Source organism: Nematolebias whitei, chromosome 10 (assembly GCF_014905685.2).
Source record: "Nematolebias whitei isolate Nwh7 chromosome 10, NemWhi1, whole genome shotgun sequence".
NCBI classification, from domain to species: domain Eukaryota; kingdom Metazoa; phylum Chordata; class Actinopteri; order Cyprinodontiformes; family Rivulidae; genus Nematolebias; species Nematolebias whitei.
Window position 1 is genome coordinate 20,072,802 of NC_056507.1, and position 18,695 is coordinate 20,091,496.

The 18,695-nt window shown below is 39.4% G+C and overlaps 1 protein-coding gene across 1 annotated transcript in view; it reads left to right on the forward strand.

The window, feature by feature from the left end:
- Positions 1–18,695, forward strand: part of srgap1a (SLIT-ROBO Rho GTPase activating protein 1a) — a 102,300-nt gene that overhangs the window by 58,562 nt on the left and 25,043 nt on the right. The window contains exons 5-11 of the mRNA XM_037683439.1: positions 1,066–1,218; positions 3,314–3,442; positions 6,174–6,395; positions 6,815–6,916; positions 14,002–14,199; positions 14,626–14,710; positions 15,688–15,715. Coding sequence (XP_037539367.1) covers positions 1,066–1,218; positions 3,314–3,442; positions 6,174–6,395; positions 6,815–6,916; positions 14,002–14,199; positions 14,626–14,710; positions 15,688–15,715 — 917 coding nt within the window. The remainder of the gene's footprint in view (positions 1–1,065; positions 1,219–3,313; positions 3,443–6,173; positions 6,396–6,814; positions 6,917–14,001; positions 14,200–14,625; positions 14,711–15,687; positions 15,716–18,695) is intronic.

Sequence of the window (18,695 nt, forward strand, 5' to 3'; positions counted from 1 at the left end):
TATATATATGTTAACCTTGTGAGCTGAATAACTTGAAAAACAACCATGCTGACTTCCATTGGTGTGTTGCTGCATCGAGGCATAAGAAAGGTCACCATTAAATATTGGGTTGCCAAGTCAAAAAACAAAATGGCCACCATCATATATACCATTACGTAAACCGACCACCCCTAACATTTTAGGAAACTATGCTTTCTAGTTTTTTATATTGCTTAAAACTATAGTTTCATCAAATGAATGGGGTGGCAAAGATTAATCTATGGTGGCCAAGGTCCCCACTGGCCACCCTCTGGCTCCACCATTACACCTGGTGCTGGTTAAAATTGCTCCCTCCACTCCCCAGGATCTGTCACTCTTTGCTGCCTAGGACAAACAAAAAACAAAAACTCACCTCTGTTCTTATACACAGTGTAACTCCTACCTACTTGCAAATCTTGCACCAAAAACTTTGTTTACTTGCATTCCCTGTTCAGTTCCAGTCCAGAAAAACACTCATCATGAAAACTACAAACATTCACTGTTTAAATCCTTCAGCGTCGAGGGACATCGGCACACCACTTGTTTGTTTTGACCTTTAAGGACAAAGGCTAAATTGCAATATAAAAGCCTTAAAACATGTGATCACCTTGTCCTACAAGACACATTTAAAACCAAAGAGCAATTTATTATTATTTTTATTTATTTATTTTTCTACCATCTTTTGCATTAAATGCTGAATGTTTGGTTCAGCTGCTGTGATTTGTGATTCTTGGGGCTATTTGAGCACCTCGTATAGTAAATCTGGAGAGAATCTGTCCTCGCAAGAGTTTTACGGAGAGGCGGATACGAGATGAGTTGAATCGATGCATGATGAATGTTCTGGTTGAAATATGTGAGCTTTAATTGTAGCTTATAACTGCTGGAATGGATTATTCTGACTTTCGACCCCACAAATACTGACTGGCACGCTTAATTTATTTCAATCAGAATGCACAGTTTGACGGTGGGGCCCTTTTCTGTCTGCACCAGTGCAGATTATTAGAGGCATTAAAGATTTTAATCCATGCAACTTCTGTGTACCTTCAGGTGATGAAGACCTACCACATGTACCACTCGGAGAGCATCAATGCTGAGAGCAAGCTGAAGGAAGCTGAGAAGCAGGAGGAGAAACAGATTGGCCGGGGGGACCCTGTGTTCAGCATACGGATGGAGAGGAAGATTGAGAAGATAAAGGAGAAGGTAGAACGGTTTTCACAAGCTTCATACCCCAGTGTTGCTCAAGTTTGTAGCATTTAAATAAAACATATCCAGTAACTCATTCACTTTTCTTTTCCACTTTAAATAGGGATGAGCATTTTAAGCAAAAATGTAAGCTCACCCATAACCATAGTTTCTACTTCTTTCAAAGTAAAACACGATGACAGAAAAATGACAGGCTGCTGTGTTGAGCTGTACATTTTGGGTTGAATAAAGCACACCATCTGCAAAAGCACCATTATGAAACAGAATATTAGAATTACAATAAAACAGCCCCGCCAGTGACAAGAATTCTTTGAATTTCCCTATTTAACTAGACTTAAAGTTTGAAAACCCACTTCCCGTCCGCAATCTTAAAGTAGTTTCAAAACAAGAAAACGTCTTGTAATTGCTCTCATCTTTATTACTTCATACAGTGATAGAAAACCTGTGCGTTTTTGGCAGCAGTCCATTTTTTTGTCTCTAAAGTCTCCCAGACGTGTGTAAAGGTAAACACTGTAAGCATTTTCACGGCCAAACAAATCTGGCTGATGTTTTACTCCCAGAACAGGCCTGTAAGTTGTTAAGCATCTGTGTAAAATGACTGAAAACTGATGGAATTGTGTGTTTTACACAACTTTTCCAAGAATGCACGCAGCATTGCTAAGAAATGACTGATGATGAGTCAGAGTCCATTGGTCAGTCAGTGACGAACAGCCTCATGATTGTCTGGTGTTGGATGACGACATTGGCTCAGACTGAGGCATCATAGCAGAAGCTTAAAACAGAGGCCGTTTTAAAATATATTTGACTGTTTTTATTAAACATTTGAGTGTGTGGTGCGAGTCTTGATTTGCCATCTAGCTGTTCACTTGTCATTATTGTGTGAATGTTTATGAAGCATTCACACTATTGTCATCCATTTTTCTTCCGTACGTTTTTCAGCGCGATTCTCGTCCCGCAGTTTTCTGGTTATTTCAGCAGTTCATAAATCAAAACGTTCGGCTCTTTCAGGACAATCCTGCTATGGCTTTTGCCGTTGGTGCGTCTTTAACTTTTTGGAATATTTAGCCCTTTCTGCCATTTTTTTCCTCACAGAAATTGAATTGAGCTCATTTTACATCCTTCAAATCTTTAGATCTGTTTACAACCTTTTATTGCTCCTTTCACATTTTGTTCTGGTTCAGCTTCTTTCTTGTGCAAGTTTAAACTTTTTTCAGCTACTTTCAGCTAATTTCAACTGTTTATTCAGCTGTTTTGAGCACCTTTCAGATTACTTTTGCTAACTACATTTGTGTGCTTCTTATAACTTCTTTCTACTAATTTCAGCTTTTGCTCCTTTCAGTTTATTTCTGCAAGTTTCAGCTTTTGTTACTATTTCAGCTACTATATAGCTGTTTTTTGTTGCTAATTTTAGCTTTATTCGGATGATTTCCACTTTTTTGTGCTCATTTTTGTTTCTTTCAGCCTAATTGAGCAAGCATGTGTTCTTTCTGCTTTCTTCACCTAAATAATTTAAGCTTGTTCTGCCTTTTCAGTTAACTTGTTAGCATTTTTGGCTAATGTCATCAGTTTTCAAATAAATTCAAGTTTTTTTGTGGTAATTTCTGCTACTTTCAGCCTAATTAACTTCATTCTGCTAATTTCAGATTATGCTCCTTTCAGCTTTTTTCAGCTAGTTTCAGCTTCTTCTCCTAGTTAAGCTACTTTTTAGCTGTTTTGTGCTAAATTTAGCTTTTTCAGCTAATTCCATATTTTTTGAGCTCATATCATATCTTTCCACTTCCTTCTGGTACTTTAGGCTTATTTCTGCTTTTTAAGTTAACTTTCAGCTATTTTTTTTCTGCTAATTTCAGCTTTTTTAACTAATTTCCTAATTTTGTGTGCTCATTTCTGCCTATTTAACTCTAATTCAGCAAATATGTGTTCTTTCTCCTTTCTTCTGCTAACTTTGGCTTGTTTTTCCATTTCAGCGACATTTCAGCATGTTTTAGCTAATTTCAGCTGTTTTTCAGCAAGTTCTTCAGGAATAAGCATTGCAATTTTTCTAGTTAAATTTAGTATTTCTCACTCATTTCTGCCCCATTTGTCTTGTCAGCGCCAAGCCAAGTACTCTGAGAACAAGCTGAAGTCCATCAAAGCCCGAAACGAGTACCTGCTGACACTGGAGGCAACAAATGCATCCGTTTTTAAATACTACATCCATGACTTGTCAGACCTGATTGACGTGAGTATGACAGCAGCAGTTTTATGAGAAAACGGAAGCACAGTCCTTCATTTGATTGTTTTTCTTTGTGTAGAAAAAACATTAAGTGGCGTTTTCACTGTCTTTTAGATTAAAGTTCTCGTCATAATCAGCAAGCAGATGTCTTAACATCTTGGTTTGTTTAAAAGCTTGTTGTTGTTTTGTTTTTGGCACACTTCAGATCATCCAAATGCAGAACAAAATCAGCTCAGACTTTGGTTCTGTTTAATGTAATTTTCAGCAAATGATTAGTTTAAAACAGCATCCTGTGTTTCTTCGGAGCTTTACAAGCAGATTGCTTTGCCTTTTTCAGGCCATCACGCAGATAAACATGACTTATTTATGATCTGCCTCACCGGGGTTTTGAATATTTTTCAGAGCCACTATGTTACTTTCTGAGGAAAAAGGAGCAGGGTGAGGTTTGAGCTGAAGTTCTGAGATTTTATATTCCAAACAGGACTGAAGAGAGACACCGCTTCTTTATGACAACATGCTGTGTGCTGAAATTACCCCTCTCCCTGCTTAGCTCACAAGCCTTCACATCTCACCAGGGTGCGTGTGTGTGTTGGGGGTGATACAGTGTGGGATGCACTCTGTGTGAGCACACTCGCACACGTCTACATTAGTGAAACAACTTTTTTTATAGCCACAAACAAAGTATACAAGCAGGACAGTGGACCAGAACCGTTCCAGTACCTTAATTTTAGCTGTTTTTGCCTTCAAATCACACTCTTAGTGTCTGAATTTGTGTTGGAGGGTTGTTGTTTGTTTTTTCTAGGATGAAGATAAAAAATTTCTTTGCTAAAAATCTGCTTTAGACCCAGAAAAGTGAAATTTATGCAATACTGCAGGCTTAGAAAGCTTTGAAATAAATCCCTGTCTTCCATGAAGATCAAGCCAAAGCTTGTTTTTAGCCATGGATCTTGGGTAGATATTAACAAACAAGTAAAATAATCTAACCGCATAAACATAAGTTTGTTTATTTATTTGCTTTTTCCATTGACTACTTTTGTTATGAGGAAGGTTCTGGTAAAAAATAAAAAAAAATGCCCCCATTCTAAATTATATGGAGAGCTGTTCCAGTAAAAAAACTGATTCCAAAAATGTCCTATTTTCTTTGTTTCAAGGTGAAAAATACTGTAGAGACAACATTTAATCCATATTAGAAGGCTTGTAGTAGTTGCTAAAATGTTTATTATTTTTCATACAGAACTATTATTATTTTGTTGACTTGAATTAACAAAGTTAAAATTTATCTGTATGCTTGCAGTGTAGAACATCAATTATAGCAAAGATTGCATTCATTGTCATTTATGTCATTCTGCTCCTATAAACGGCATTAAACAGCAATTTAGATTGATGTTCTTAGGTTTATTTTTTATTTTTTTGTATTATAATATTTGAATTGTCAGTCTTTCTTTGTATAATTCTTCTTTGTCATTTTGGGTGTTCTAGATCAGGGGTCTGCAACCTTCACGATCAAAAAGAACCATTTCTGCCCTTTCCATCATTAAATTAAATGTGTCCAGAGCCACAAAACCTGCTACAATTGTCATTATCAACTGGTGGCCCATGGGCCACTTTAAGTTTATTGGAGGAGGCTTGTCTGGCCAGTAGGTGAAATTATAAAATGAAAAACATCCAGTGATTGTTAACATTTATTGATATTTTTACATTTTGAGACAAAAGAAAAGACTGGATTCCATCCATCCATCCTTTATCTTTACCCGCTTCTTCCTTTATGGGTCACTGGTGCCCATATCCAGCAGTCTATGTGCAGGAAGGGGCAGGGGACACCCTGAACAAGTCACAAGTCCATCACAGAAGACTGGATTATTGTAAAGAAAAATATATATATATATATTATTTTTGCCATTTAAACAAAACTAAAACAATGAACTATGCAGGCATATGTGATTTTATTTTATTTTTTTCATTGTGGAGCAATTGAGTATCCTACTTTGAAGTAATAAAAGCATTAAAAAAAAAGAAACTGTCCAGATGACCTGACTGAAAATTGTTGGATTGTAAACCTGGATTATTGAGCATGGACTATTTTGATTTGAATAAAGCATAAAGTTAAAGTGAATATAGTGTACTCATATATTAGTACTAGTATCTACATAATTGCAAAGAGGGGAGTGGTGGCGCAGAGGTTAGAGAAGTTGGGCCTGTGATCGGAAGATCGCCGGTTCAAGCCCCGGTACCGACATCAAAAATGTGGGTGGGGTAGGTGAAGCACCCACACCTGCCCCCACCCTCATTCGTCCCACTCTGGGCCCTTGATCAAGGCCCTTAACCCCCACCATCTGCTCCTCCGGGTGTCCTAGATAGCAGCTCTCTGCTCCACACAGAGGGCTGTGGTAGCTCAGTGTCTGTGGTTGCTTCAGGAAGGACATTCGACGTAAAAATAACTGCCACGTCTTCATGTGACTTAGTTTGCTGAGGCGACCCTTAACGCAGGGAGCAGCCGAAAGAAGAAAAAAAAATACATAATTGCAAAGGAAATGACAGGAAAACTGCTAAAAGTAGTCATTTGTTGTTGTGGGTATAACATCCTATAAAATTCAGTTTTATTATTTTTGTTCAAAGCTTGAAAGAGCCGCTGCAGAGGGACTAAAGAGCCACATGTGGCTCCAGAGCCGCAGGTTGCAGACCCCTGTCCTGGATGACACAAAACAACCCATCTGAAGCAGTTTTCTTTTTTCTTCAGTGCTGTGATTTGGGATACCATGCAAGTCTGAATCGGTCTCTGCGGACCTACCTATCAGCAGAGTACAACCTGGAAACGTCGCGTCACGAGGGTCTCGATATCATCGAGAACGCGGTGGACAGTCTGGACCCTCGAAACGACCGACAGAGGTTTATGGAGATGTACCCCACGGCCTTCTGCCCTCCAGCAAAATTTGATTTCCAATCTCACATGGGAGACGAAGTACGTAGTGAAGCAACAGTGATCTTGTAACAATTAGGTTTCACGGTTCTGTAGAAAACAATGTTTTTTTTTTTGTTACAATTCCTCTGGAAAAGTGCTCGTTCAAATTTAAAGAAAAAAGTTTCAGACACAACAAAATGAGGTCAGCTATTAAATGTTCAGCGTTTTATTGCAGCTAGGCTGCCAATCAGATTTTACGAGCCACAGAACTGACAAATTATGCGCATTTTTTTAATTTTTCTTCCCCTGCAGTCAAGTAGCTCAACATGTGTTGGGAGTTTTATTAGCCGACTGCCATTGTGCTGATCTCATGTCTGCCTGACTTTAGTTTGCAGAAGTTTGCTCTGCAATGTAAGAAGAATTCAGATGCCTGATTCAGCTTATCTGTGTTTTAACAAATGTTTTATTTTTTGTTTTAGGTGAGTCAGGTCTCTTTACAGCCACCAGTAAATGGGGAGCTCATGCTGAGGTTCCAGCAGCTGCAGTCTCGCTTGGCTACTCTAAAGATTGAAAACGAGGAGGTAAAACTTTTTCTGTACAACAATCATCCAGATATTCGTAGTGCAGAGTGTTTAGATCTGTTAAACCCGACATCTTCGCCTCCAGTTTTGTTGACTGGAAGTTTAGCATTTCTGCTGCAAGGTGTAAAGAAAGTAGTTGCTGTGAATTCATGAAGCTTGACATATTTTTCTTCAGTGTTTTGCTCCCACTGCTAGAACTAAGCCCTGTTTTTATTTGTACTAAGCATGATGCTCTGTCTAACATTAAGAGTGCATATTTAAAGTAAAAAAATAAATAAAAAGGATAGAGCATTTGCAACGTGCTAAAGTAACTTGACATTTGTCGTTAAAAAAAGAAAGAAAAGCATCGACTGTCGGTTTCACAGTTTGTTCTCACATCCATCTTTTTTAAAAAATTTTATTATTTATGTCACGTCAGACCTGCTTCCTCTGTGAGCTTTCACTGGCATCTGATGTTTTTCTGCACATTTGGCTTTCTTTAATCTTTCCACAAAGACACAGAAACATGTCACTCACCTTTCTTGAAAATCTCAAATAAAACTGTCACATCTGAGACGAGCAAGCACCTGTGGGTGGTAAAGACTGACTCGTGGCAGTATTTAGACATATCTTATGCAGAATAACAGGAGTTACCTTGAATAAAATATAGATATGTGGTTTGTTATTATGTAATTAAACTACATAATAAAAAAAAATACTGTTACAAATGCACTATTGATAAAAAGTGCAGCATGAATTATGTAGAATATAAACCGCAGTGACAAATACATTTAGCTTCAACAACAAAGTCCATGCTCAATAATCCAGGTACACAATCCAACATTTTTCAGTCAGGTCATCTGGACAGTTTCTTTTTTTTTGTGCTGAAACGTTTCGCCTTCGGTCCGGAAGGCTTCATCAGTCCATGAAACACACAACAAAAATGATTCTTCCCCCAACAGCTTACTCCAAAGTGGAACAAACCAGTTTTGCTTGTGATAAGATGGTCTCTTTGGTACGCCCCCTCCTCCATTGCCGGATTTTATACCTGGATTATTGAGCATGGACTTTGTTGTTTTTAACCAGTTTGACAAGACTGTCAACAAGGAAGAGGGCCGGCGATGGAGGAGGGGCGTACCAAAGACACCATCTTATCACAAGCAGAACTGGTTTGTTCCTCTTTGGAGTAAGCTGTTGGGGGAAGAATCAGTTTTGTTGTGTGTTTCCTTGACTGATGAAGCCTTCCGGATCGAAGGCGAAACGTTTCAGCACAAAATAATAATAAAAAAAGAAACTGTCCAGATGACCTGACTGAAAAATGTTGGATTTAGCTTCAACAGTTAAAAACTCTTAATGTGAAGCAGCAGCTGTGTTTAATGCAATTTAAAGCTGCGTCGGAATAATCAGTGACGATGAAGTCTGCCATGTAGGATCAACAGTAATTTTCAATTATACACCAATCAACAGCAACATTTTAAACACTGATCATCTTGTTACATTTTGCACCAATCAGGTGCAGACGACAAGTTAGGGGGGGGGTTCTTTGATTTGACATTTGATGCAGCAGAACTCAGCAAGATGGTCACATGGGACAGTCTGTGTTGATTGTTAGAGTAACGATCAAAAGTGGTTCAAGAAAGATGCACTTTTTTTTTTTTTATTATTTATTTGTGTATTCTTTTTAAAGAGAAGAGATGGCAACAGGATGCACTAAGGAAGTTAGGTAGAATGTGTGATTTTCCTCTAGGGCTGTTCTCTGCAGACAAACTGTTTCCATTTGTGTGTGTATCACTTCGACAGGCTTCACTCATCTCAGTATTTTTGCTGACCAAATAGACTCCTTCATGACAGTGGTCTTCTGGATGCCAGTGCTCTTCCTGCTATATACAGCACTCTGGCAAATGGCAGAAGTGGTTCAGGAATAGTTTAAGGAGCGTAAGTTTAAGGTGTTGATGGGTCTGCTGCTAACATCTAAGTGTCTGGTTTCATAACACATTACCAGAGGTTTTCCTGAGCCTGTGTCTAAGTGGGTCAGAGAAGTTTTGGCTTCACAACAGAGACCCACATCGTGTTAGGCAGCTTGATTTCATGTTGAGTCTGCTTCAAAAGTACTCCTCACAACATCTAAAATAAAAAGTTTATCTTGAAGTATATCTAATGGTGCAGTGTGAAAGGGTTTACTGCGGTAGTTTTCACAGATCTGTTGAAATGGGCGTCCGCATACAGAGTACACAGAGCCCTCAGCTGAAAAAAACAACATGTGGACGCTGGAGTTCAAAAACTGTCAGTCGGTTGTAGCATCGGACGTGCATGATCACTTACAACAATTAACAACAAATTCAGTAGTTAACAAATATTAACTTACAAAACATACAGCACATTTCTACTTTATTGTTTTTGACATTATAGTTAAGTAAGCATCTGCATTATCATTAAAGTTGTGGGTTTGTGACCTTACTGGTACTTCCCACAAAGTTGAGTCAGGTCATCTGGACGGTTTCTTTTTTTTTTTGTTCTTGTTGAGACATTTCGTCCTTCATCCAAAAGACTTTTGTCAGTCCGAAGAGCCACAACAAACTCAGTCTCATAAGCAGCACATTCACATAGCGAGCCATCCAGTTTGATGGTGATAAGATGGTTTCTGGAGCCCGCCCTCTCCCCCGTCGATTCTCTGAGGCAGCCATTGCCGATGTGGTTCAAAACACCAAAGTTCATACTCAATAATCCAGGTAACAAAATCCAACAATGTTCAGTCAGGTCACCTGGATGGTTTCTTTTCTTGTTGAGACGTTTCGTCCTTCATCCAAAGGACTTCGTCAATCCGAGGAGCCACAACAAACTCAGTCCCACAAGCAGCACACCCACATAGTGGGTCAACCAGTTTGATGGTGACATTACCAGTACTTTATACTCTAGCCTTCAGGAGTGAAAAAAAATTCAGCTCAGTAATTACAGTTGCAGAGTTCACAGTATTTCTAAGCACATATAAAACACTCCTGTGTATTTGTGTGTGTGTATGTGTGTGAGGGAGGCTTGTCCTTGTCTGCCTGCTTTGTTGAGGCGGATGTCCTCCTGATGGGTCAGAATTGGAGGGCAGCAAAGCTTCATGTAAGGATCACCAGATGGCCCATTTTCCTGCGCACAGCGTGCCAGACACATCCTTGAAAACTGAACTTTCAAAGCGATCTACAAGCTCCGCTGTCAAATGTATGAAAGACAAAAGGAGTTTGTCTTTATCTGGACAGGAAAAGTGACAGGGCAGAGCTTTGGAAGAACGTGCAGCTGCATCCTCAAAGAAAATCGTGCTGAACAAGTGCACCGCTGGTGGGTGGGGGTGTGAAATGCAAGGGTTTCACTATTTTTGTGGATTTGAGGACAACCCCCTGCTTGTCTCACTGCCAGACACTTCAGTCCACTTCTTTCATTAATAAAGTTTGTCTTCAAGGACATAATTAGTTTCCCATTTAAATCTCATTTGCCTCTGAATGACCCAAAGCTCAGGCAGACTCATTTTCCTTTGTGGTGTCTGGTTTCATTCATCTTCTAAGCAAATAAACAAGATGGTTTTCTTAAAATGCTTCACACCAAACTCCGGCAATCTAATGCCATCACAGGGAGGGTTTTTTTTTTTTGTCCAGATAGATATCAGGGAGGCACATCAAAGCTTGTCTGTGTGTGCTCCTAGTTTGATGTTCACCAGATTACACACTCAGTGCAGGCTCTGTTGAAAGCGTTTGGACGGCAGTCTGCCTTCTGAGATGTGATGGATATTTAAATAGCTGTTCACTGATGCTTACAACCGATAGGAGTCACACAAATTTCAAATGTGTTGAGTAGAAATATTTAGGCTTTTTTGACAGAGCAAATCTTAATTTGGCTTCTAGTTGATATAAACTCTACTAGGACTGTCACAATTAATCGCATGACAGCCCATGTCACGTCAAGGGGCCTCCCTCCCATTTTTCTTAGAGACACGCTGCTCGCTCCCTCACTATCCATCCTTTGCTTCAAACAACTTTATATTGCCATCCAGTGGTCAAAAAAATTTACTACACACAAAAATTAACCAACATTTCTTATTAAATTAGACAATTACTAATTATTGTTACATTTCCAGTAATATTATCGTTTATCACAGTAATTTCTGAGACAATTAATCGCCCAGAAAAATTGGTTATCGTGACAGGCCTAAACTCTACTAATGCTAGTAGTGATGAAATATTAATACTGAACTCTTGGAAATAGCTGAGTGGGAAAAATAAACTTAATCCCCAACCGGAGGGTCTTTGTTCGGGTGTGTTGTGCAGCTGCAGGGTCTGAAGGGCATATGCAGTGCGTTTCTCCGACAGGTCCGTTGTAATTGAGCCCAGCAGTGTACACTGGTAACTATTCGTCTGCTGAATAATGGATAAACCCAGCAGCTTTTTCACTGCAAGCGATTCTCTCGCATGCATGGCTCCTGTCTTTAAATGACAGCTGGAACGCTTGCTTCCAGCGGATCCACTCGGGATGAGGCTGCCAGGGGGAGAGGAATCCCAAACACACTTGGAAATTGTGTAACTAGTGACTCATCTGTCTCACAATAAATTATCTACACTAAGGACGTGTCATAACACTTTAAAAAGTTTATTTTTTTATGAAAATATACCTTTTAGGGTTGTAAAATTTGTAGCTATTTTTCTTGCATCCTATCAGATCATGATGCAACCCGTGCTGTGTGTTTACTCTGGATAACAGTAACTACATCCACACCGTGTGTCTGAACATGTGTGTCTGAACATGTGTGTCAACACTGTGATCCATCATAGTGATTCCATAGCAAGTTCTCCTTGTGTTTTAGTCCCTTTATTCGCTTTAAAAAAACACGAAAGGCTCACTAGTAAAACTGATTGAAAGAAACAAGATGTTTTCTGTATTTAAATCAGTAATCCACTGTTTTTTTTTTTTAATTGGAGATCAGATAAACTTAAAAACATTGAAATTAAATCTAACAAAGTTAAGTCAGGTCCTCTGGACAGATTCAAAAATAAAATAATAATAAATAAAATAATTTTAAAAATTGTTGAAACGTTTCATCTTTTATCCAAAGCACTTTGTCAGTCTGCGGAGCTGCAATAAACTCAGTCTTATCAATAGCTCCATCTCATAGTGGATCAACCAGTTTGCTGGTGACATCCAAAACTAGCTGTTCACATGATAAAGGAGGAGCATCAGCCTATCGACTGATCGTTAGTGCCCTGATGGCCACTTGCTATCCATTGAAATGAAGTAATTACCTTTGAATTGAGGTTATTTTGTTAATAAAAATAATAATAATAATAAAAAAATCCTCAATCAAAGACCAGATTTATTTTTCTCAGTATCAAAATTCATGCTCTATAATCCAGGTACAAATCCAGCAATGTTCAGTCAGGTCATCTGGACCTTTTTTTTTTTTCCTGAGACGTTTCATCCTTCATCCAAAGGACTTCAACAGGCTGAGGAGCCTCAAACAAACTAATTCCCACAAACAGCACACTCCCATAGTGGAAAAAAACAAAACAAAACAGCTTGCTGGTGATAAGATGGTTTCTGGAGCCCGTCCTCTCCCCCGTCAACTCCTCTGAGGCAGCCATGCCAAAAAAAAAAAAGCTACAACAAAAAAGAAACCATCCAGATGACCTGACTGAACATTGTTGGACTTTTTACCTGGACTACTGAGCATGAACTTTGATGTTTTGAACCACTTTGGCATGACTGCTTCAGAGAGGAGCTGCTGGGGGAGAGGGTGGGCTCCAGAAACCATCTTATCACCAGCAAACTGTTTTTTGTTTTTTCCACTATGGGAGTGTGCTGCTTGTAGGAATCAGTTTGTTTGTGGCTCCTCGGATTGTTGGAGTCCTTTGGATGAAGGACGAAACATCTCGGGGGAAAAAAAAAGTAATTGCCCAGATGACCTGACTGAACATTATTTTTCTCAATGTTCTCCATCTGTAGAACCTATAAAACAAGGAGTCATATCAGGTAATTGTACACCTGAATCTCTCCATCAAGTACTTATAAGTATTTTGCTGTATTTTTCCAGAAAGGTGGACGTTCTTGTTACCTCATCAGCAGGGTTTTATTTCCTCTGCAACTTTTCTGCACCAGTGACTCATACTCACACTTATCATTCCCTCCATCTCTGTTGTTTTTTTTTCCTGTCTTTCTGTTGTTATTACTTTATTCTGTATTAAAGGCCTCACATTAAACCAGTCTGTTTTACTAGTAATTTGGCCAATTGCACGTCAGTGAATTACTCTGATGGTTTGAAGTTAAAGAGGAACAGTCTCGACCCCTGGCTCTTTCTAATCACCTGTAATCATGCTGTCACTCAACATAAACACATGTTCATATTGTTATTCTTATTCCCCCTCATTTAGACCCTTTAACATGTTCCATTTAGCTGGACCGAAGTGCAGATTGTAATGCATTCTGAATAAACTGACAACTGAGATACAGTTTAGTTTTGCTGAACTGTCTGTTTTATTTCTTCTTTGCTGTTGGGGTGACTCTCGAGTTCACCCATTGCTTTGCTCAAACATTTCTTTATTTTTTATATTTCTTTTCAAAGTATTGAACAATGCCATTACCTCTCAGGCGCCAAAATCGACCCTCACACAGTCGGATCTAATTTTCTGTCCCCAAGTTGAAGCCACAGCCTGGAGCTTTCGTATAGGTTGAACATCCTGTCCAAAAGGCTGGGCAGGAGCATTTGGCCCCGTCCTTGTATTTTTATGCTTATGGAGAAGCAGCATTGACGGGGTAGAGGCAGTTATGGATATGAATGGTTTAAAGCCAGCAAGTGAACGCACCATCTCCAGCCAGCACTGCTCACCTCCGGCCCCTCTGAGTGCATGCAAATTGATTGCTTTGGCTGGGAGTCGTGTTCAACAGCCTGTGGAATTTCAAGGACTTGTCGGAAAGCACCTGAATTTTTCAGTGTCAGGAGATGGAAAGTGTGTGATTTACTGAGGGGGATGAAACAAGTGCGTGATGGCAACATCGTGATGGTGAAGACATGACATTAGGCTTTTAAGTAGGGGCCTTTTTTTCGCTGACCAATCTTTCACCTCCTCTTCCAACAGGTCAAAAAAACATCAGAGGCCACTTTGACCACCATCCAGGACATGGTGACCATCGAGGACTATGACGTGTCCGAGTGTTTCCACCACAGCCGGTCCACAGAGTCGGTCAAGTCCACCGTGTCGGAGACGTACCTCAGCAAGCCCAGCATCGCCAAAAGAAGAGCCAACCAGCAGGAGACAGAGCAGTTTTACTTCATGGTGAGTGCCAGAAAGAACTTTAATAGACAAAGATGAAGTGGAACGACTTCAATTATTTAATTTATTCCTGCACTAAATATCAGATTTATATGTATTTGTAAAAAAAAGGGGAAATGCATGTCTTTCCTCTAACTGTGTCCTCAAAGTAATCAGACAAGTCAGATCTTTATTTTAATTTAAATGATCTCTTTCGACTAAAGCCCTTGTGAAATCCCTAATCAGTTGGCGGGGGGGCTAACTCTCCCTAAATATTTCCATTTTGTAAAGCAAACAACTGTCTTGGTCCGGTTGGAAGATGGACATGCTCTGATAAGGGCTTTAAAAAGGCTTTCAGTGCGTCCTTTGCCCTTGGCTGCCTTATCACTGATTGCTGTCTTGAGAGCTGGCACTCGGGGCCGCCGTGTAATTACTCTCGATTCTCCACAGAAATTCCGTGAGTTTCTGGAGGGCAGTAATCTCATCTCCAAACTGCAGGCCAAACACGACTTGCTGAAGAAGACACTTGGTGACGGTAAGCTCTCTTTACTTACTGTGCTTTAAGAGCTCTAACTTGCTTGTTTGCGTTTTTGTATTTGCATTATTTCCCTTCTATCTGTATTAATACAAAACAAATGAATGGTTATTATTTTTTGTCTTATTTTCTGTATTCCAGCTTGTATACTTTAGGCTTTTTTTTTTTCTGGAAAACCCTTTCATTATTTGCTTTTTTCTGCTTATGAAATTTATTTGATAGTAGATGGGTTTTTGCCAGTTAAGCCAGCCAACTGAGCGGGGTGATTGTGAATAATCCGTTTTAGCAAATTATTTTCTCCCCATTTAATGGACTGCCATGTATTAGATGGGTGGCGGTCATTGCAGCGGACTCTCCTTGTTCTACATTGGTGGGATCTCAGTTAGCAACTCAGTCATTATAGTAACCTTGGTGGTCTCCGGAAAGTAGCCCACTTAATGAGTAATCAAGGCGTAAGCTGACAATAACGAGAAATGTCTGCTGTTTCTCGCACAAGCTCCTTAATCATTATTATTATAGTCAAAGAGCTGAAGTACAGTATGAGTCAGACTAGAGGCAGGTTATTCTCTGCTCATGAGACCAGCTGGCATTGCATTTGAAGGGTCTGCAGGTTTATAAAATATTTTTAGTGCTTGTTCTGTGCTTAATTTTATTTTCCTTGTCAAACCTTTTAGCTCTATAAAGTCCTGTAATTATTTAGTCTGCATGTGAAGGTGCTTTAACATGCAACTGTTTCCTGTAGGGTTTTTTTTGTAATGTAATTGTATGAAATGGAGGGAGATGTGTGTGTGCGTACGTGCAATTGTGGATGTGTTTGGATAGGTTTTGTGCTGCTCAAGGGGCCAGCAGCTGTAGACAGATGGCAGACTTCAAACGCTTCACTAGCCATATGCACAATTTACCGCAGGAAAACAGGTCCTAGCATGTCCAACCAACTAACTCCAACCTCATGTGACTCTTTTTCCTTCCTGCTGTAGGCCACCGAGCTGACTACATGACCACAAGGTAAAATGCACACCGCCACATCCACGCACATTAGCTTCTGTTCAAATTGAAAGTGCACTACACACTCAGACCTGTGTCGGTCGTGACAGAGACTTGTGTGAAATGTTGCTGCAGACCATCACCACTTTGGATTTGTGCAGTTTCGTACGTTTTTGTATTTTAAAGCATACCAGCATTGATCTAAAAATGTGAAGATAACCGTTTGCATTTAAGTCACGTTTCCACATCACTGGCTGAAAGTAGAAGCTAAAGCAAACCTGCAGTTCTGTAAATGACCACCTGAAGTTAGCTTCAGTAAAGAGACTTTTAAAATGACCAACTTAGAACAGGAACATGTAGCCAACTATGAAAAGTCCTAAATAGCACAACTTTGCACCTATTTGTTTACTTGAACCTTCTGAAGCCAGCACCAACACAACTTGAGTATGAAATAATTCAACCCTCGTGTCTTGTTCTAGAGCTCCCATAGAATTGAAATACAGCAGTAGTCCCTCGTTTATTGCGGGGGTTACGTTGCGGACCCCCAGCAATAAGGGAAAATCCACAAAGTAGCGACATTATATTTATTTTAGTATTTATATAATTTTAAGGCTTTAGAAATCCTTTCCACACTCTTGTTCAATGTTCTAAACTCGTAAACCTACGTCATTTTAACAACATATGTAAAGTACTGTATATGTAGCTACTAAATTTTACTCACCAGCTCTGCAGAACAGCAGTAGCTCGGTTCTGCTCCAACTTGGTTCCGTTTTGGTGGACCTACCCTGCCGGTTCTGTGCAGCCCATGAGCGCTGAAGCGCATTTTGTGGGGGTGCCAGACCTTCGGCTGGCTGGTGCGGGACTGGTGGTCCAATTGAGCGGCCTGATATATATATATATTTTTTTGTCAGGGGTCACCACAGCGAACTAAGTCGCACAAAGACTTGTCAGTTATTTTTACACCGGATGCCCTTCCTGACGCAACCACAGACACTGAGCTACCACAGCCCTCTATGTGGAGCAGAGAGCTGCTATCTAGGACACCCGGAGGAGCAGATAGGGGGTTAAGGGCCTTGCTCAAGGGCCCAGAGTGGGGCAAATGAGGGTGGAGGCACATTTTGACGTTGTTGGTACCCGGAGTTGATCCAGCGATCTTCCGATCACAGACCCACCTTCTCTAATCTCTGCACCACCACTCTCCTTGTTTGAGCGGCCTGATAAAGAGAAGAAAAAAGTCCCGGTGGGCTCCGGAGGGAGCGCTGGACCTACAGCGGCGCGTCCCCACTCGGAAGTCCTTGTGGGCCAGCTAGCAGCTCTCTAGTTTGCCGATGGGTCTGGTTCTGTTTCGGTTGTGGTCTGGTTCCTTGCGGCTCTCTGCATCCACTCGGCGCCGAAGTCACTGTAGAGGACCAAACTTTTTCCAATCAGATCAAAACTTTCCCTCTAGTATTTCAGCAGAAGGACACGGGTCTTCTGGGTGGGGCACTGTTGGCTTCTGGACAATGTAGTTCTTATGAGTGGTGATACAGTGTCAGCTTATTGAAAGAAAATTAAAAATGGCGGCACCTGTCCAAAGTATTTTATTTTTTTAACTTTTTACTGTATGGTACCCTGTACAGTCCCAGTCACGTGAGTAATATTAAAGTTGACAATCATGTGTCGTGTACAATTTTTTATATTTTTAACTTTTTTACCCATGTTCAATCTTACTTAAAAAAAACGCGAAAGAGCGAGTCCGCGAAAGTTGAACCGCGAAGTAGCGAGGGACTACTGTATAGCATTCAGTTAACTGAGATCACTCTTATTCATAAAGTCTCTGATTTTGAAGTGTGCTTCCAGCTCAGCTGTAGTTTAACTGAAATTTACACTTTGATTTGTGGTTTTACAGAAACAGTTATAGTTTGCTGTCTCGTTAATAGAAATTAAGACAACAATCTTTGCTACAATATGATTTACTTTGGTAGGTCACTTGCTAACTGATTTTACTGAATATGATTGACGTTAAATTGGAAATGCAAAGATGTGTTTTTTCTGAGTTAATAAGAGGTTTATAAGCTTGTCAGGTCTTTGCAGCTAAACGTTTGTCCCTTCGGCTGAGTGGAAGAGGCAAACACAGTCCTGGACTCTGTTAATCTTCATTCCTGCAGGTCACAAGAAGCCAAACTGCATTATGTCACTCACAGCCTCAGCCTAAAAGAGGCTGTTCCCTGCAGGGCCCGTCATGAGATGGATGTTGACACATACAATGTTCCCAGTGGGTCTGACATTTCACTCTGCTCTGCGATACACTGTGGAGGAAAGACAGAAAAAGAAATGTGAAGACAAAAGTTATTTGGTTTTATAGACTTTTCTAAATACTTTTGTTTTGCATCATGTCAGAGGAGGTCTTTAAGATTAGTTGAACTCGTGTTTTTCAAGGCTGTTTGGAGAAAATCTCTGACATAAAATCTGAATTATTTATGAGGTGTCATTTGTAAGTTACACAGTCAAAAATTAACAGCAATATTTTGGTTTATTTAGCCTTTCATAAGAATATATATATATATATATATTTTTTTTTTTTCCAAAGTCATATTTTCTCCATGCTATTCATACATTTATAAATGTCATAGTTCCCAACTAAATATTTAATTTGCAAGTTAAATATTTAGTTTACAGTTAGTAAACTAAATATTTAGGTGTAAATAAAATATTTAACTTCCAAGCCAAATATTTATTTTCAAAACTAAAAATTTAATTTGCAAACTAAAAATTTAATATCTAAGCTAAACATTTAATTTCCAAAATACAAAAATTATTTTCTAACTAAATATTTAATCATGATCTAAATATTTAACTTGCAAACTAAATATTTAGGAGATTGGACCAAAATATTTAGCTTTCAAATTAAATATTTAGATCAGAGTTTAATATTTAGTTAGAAAATACATTTTTTTTAGTTTGTAAATTAAAATTTTAGCTTGGACAATAAATATTTAGTTTGGAAGTTAAATGTTTAGTT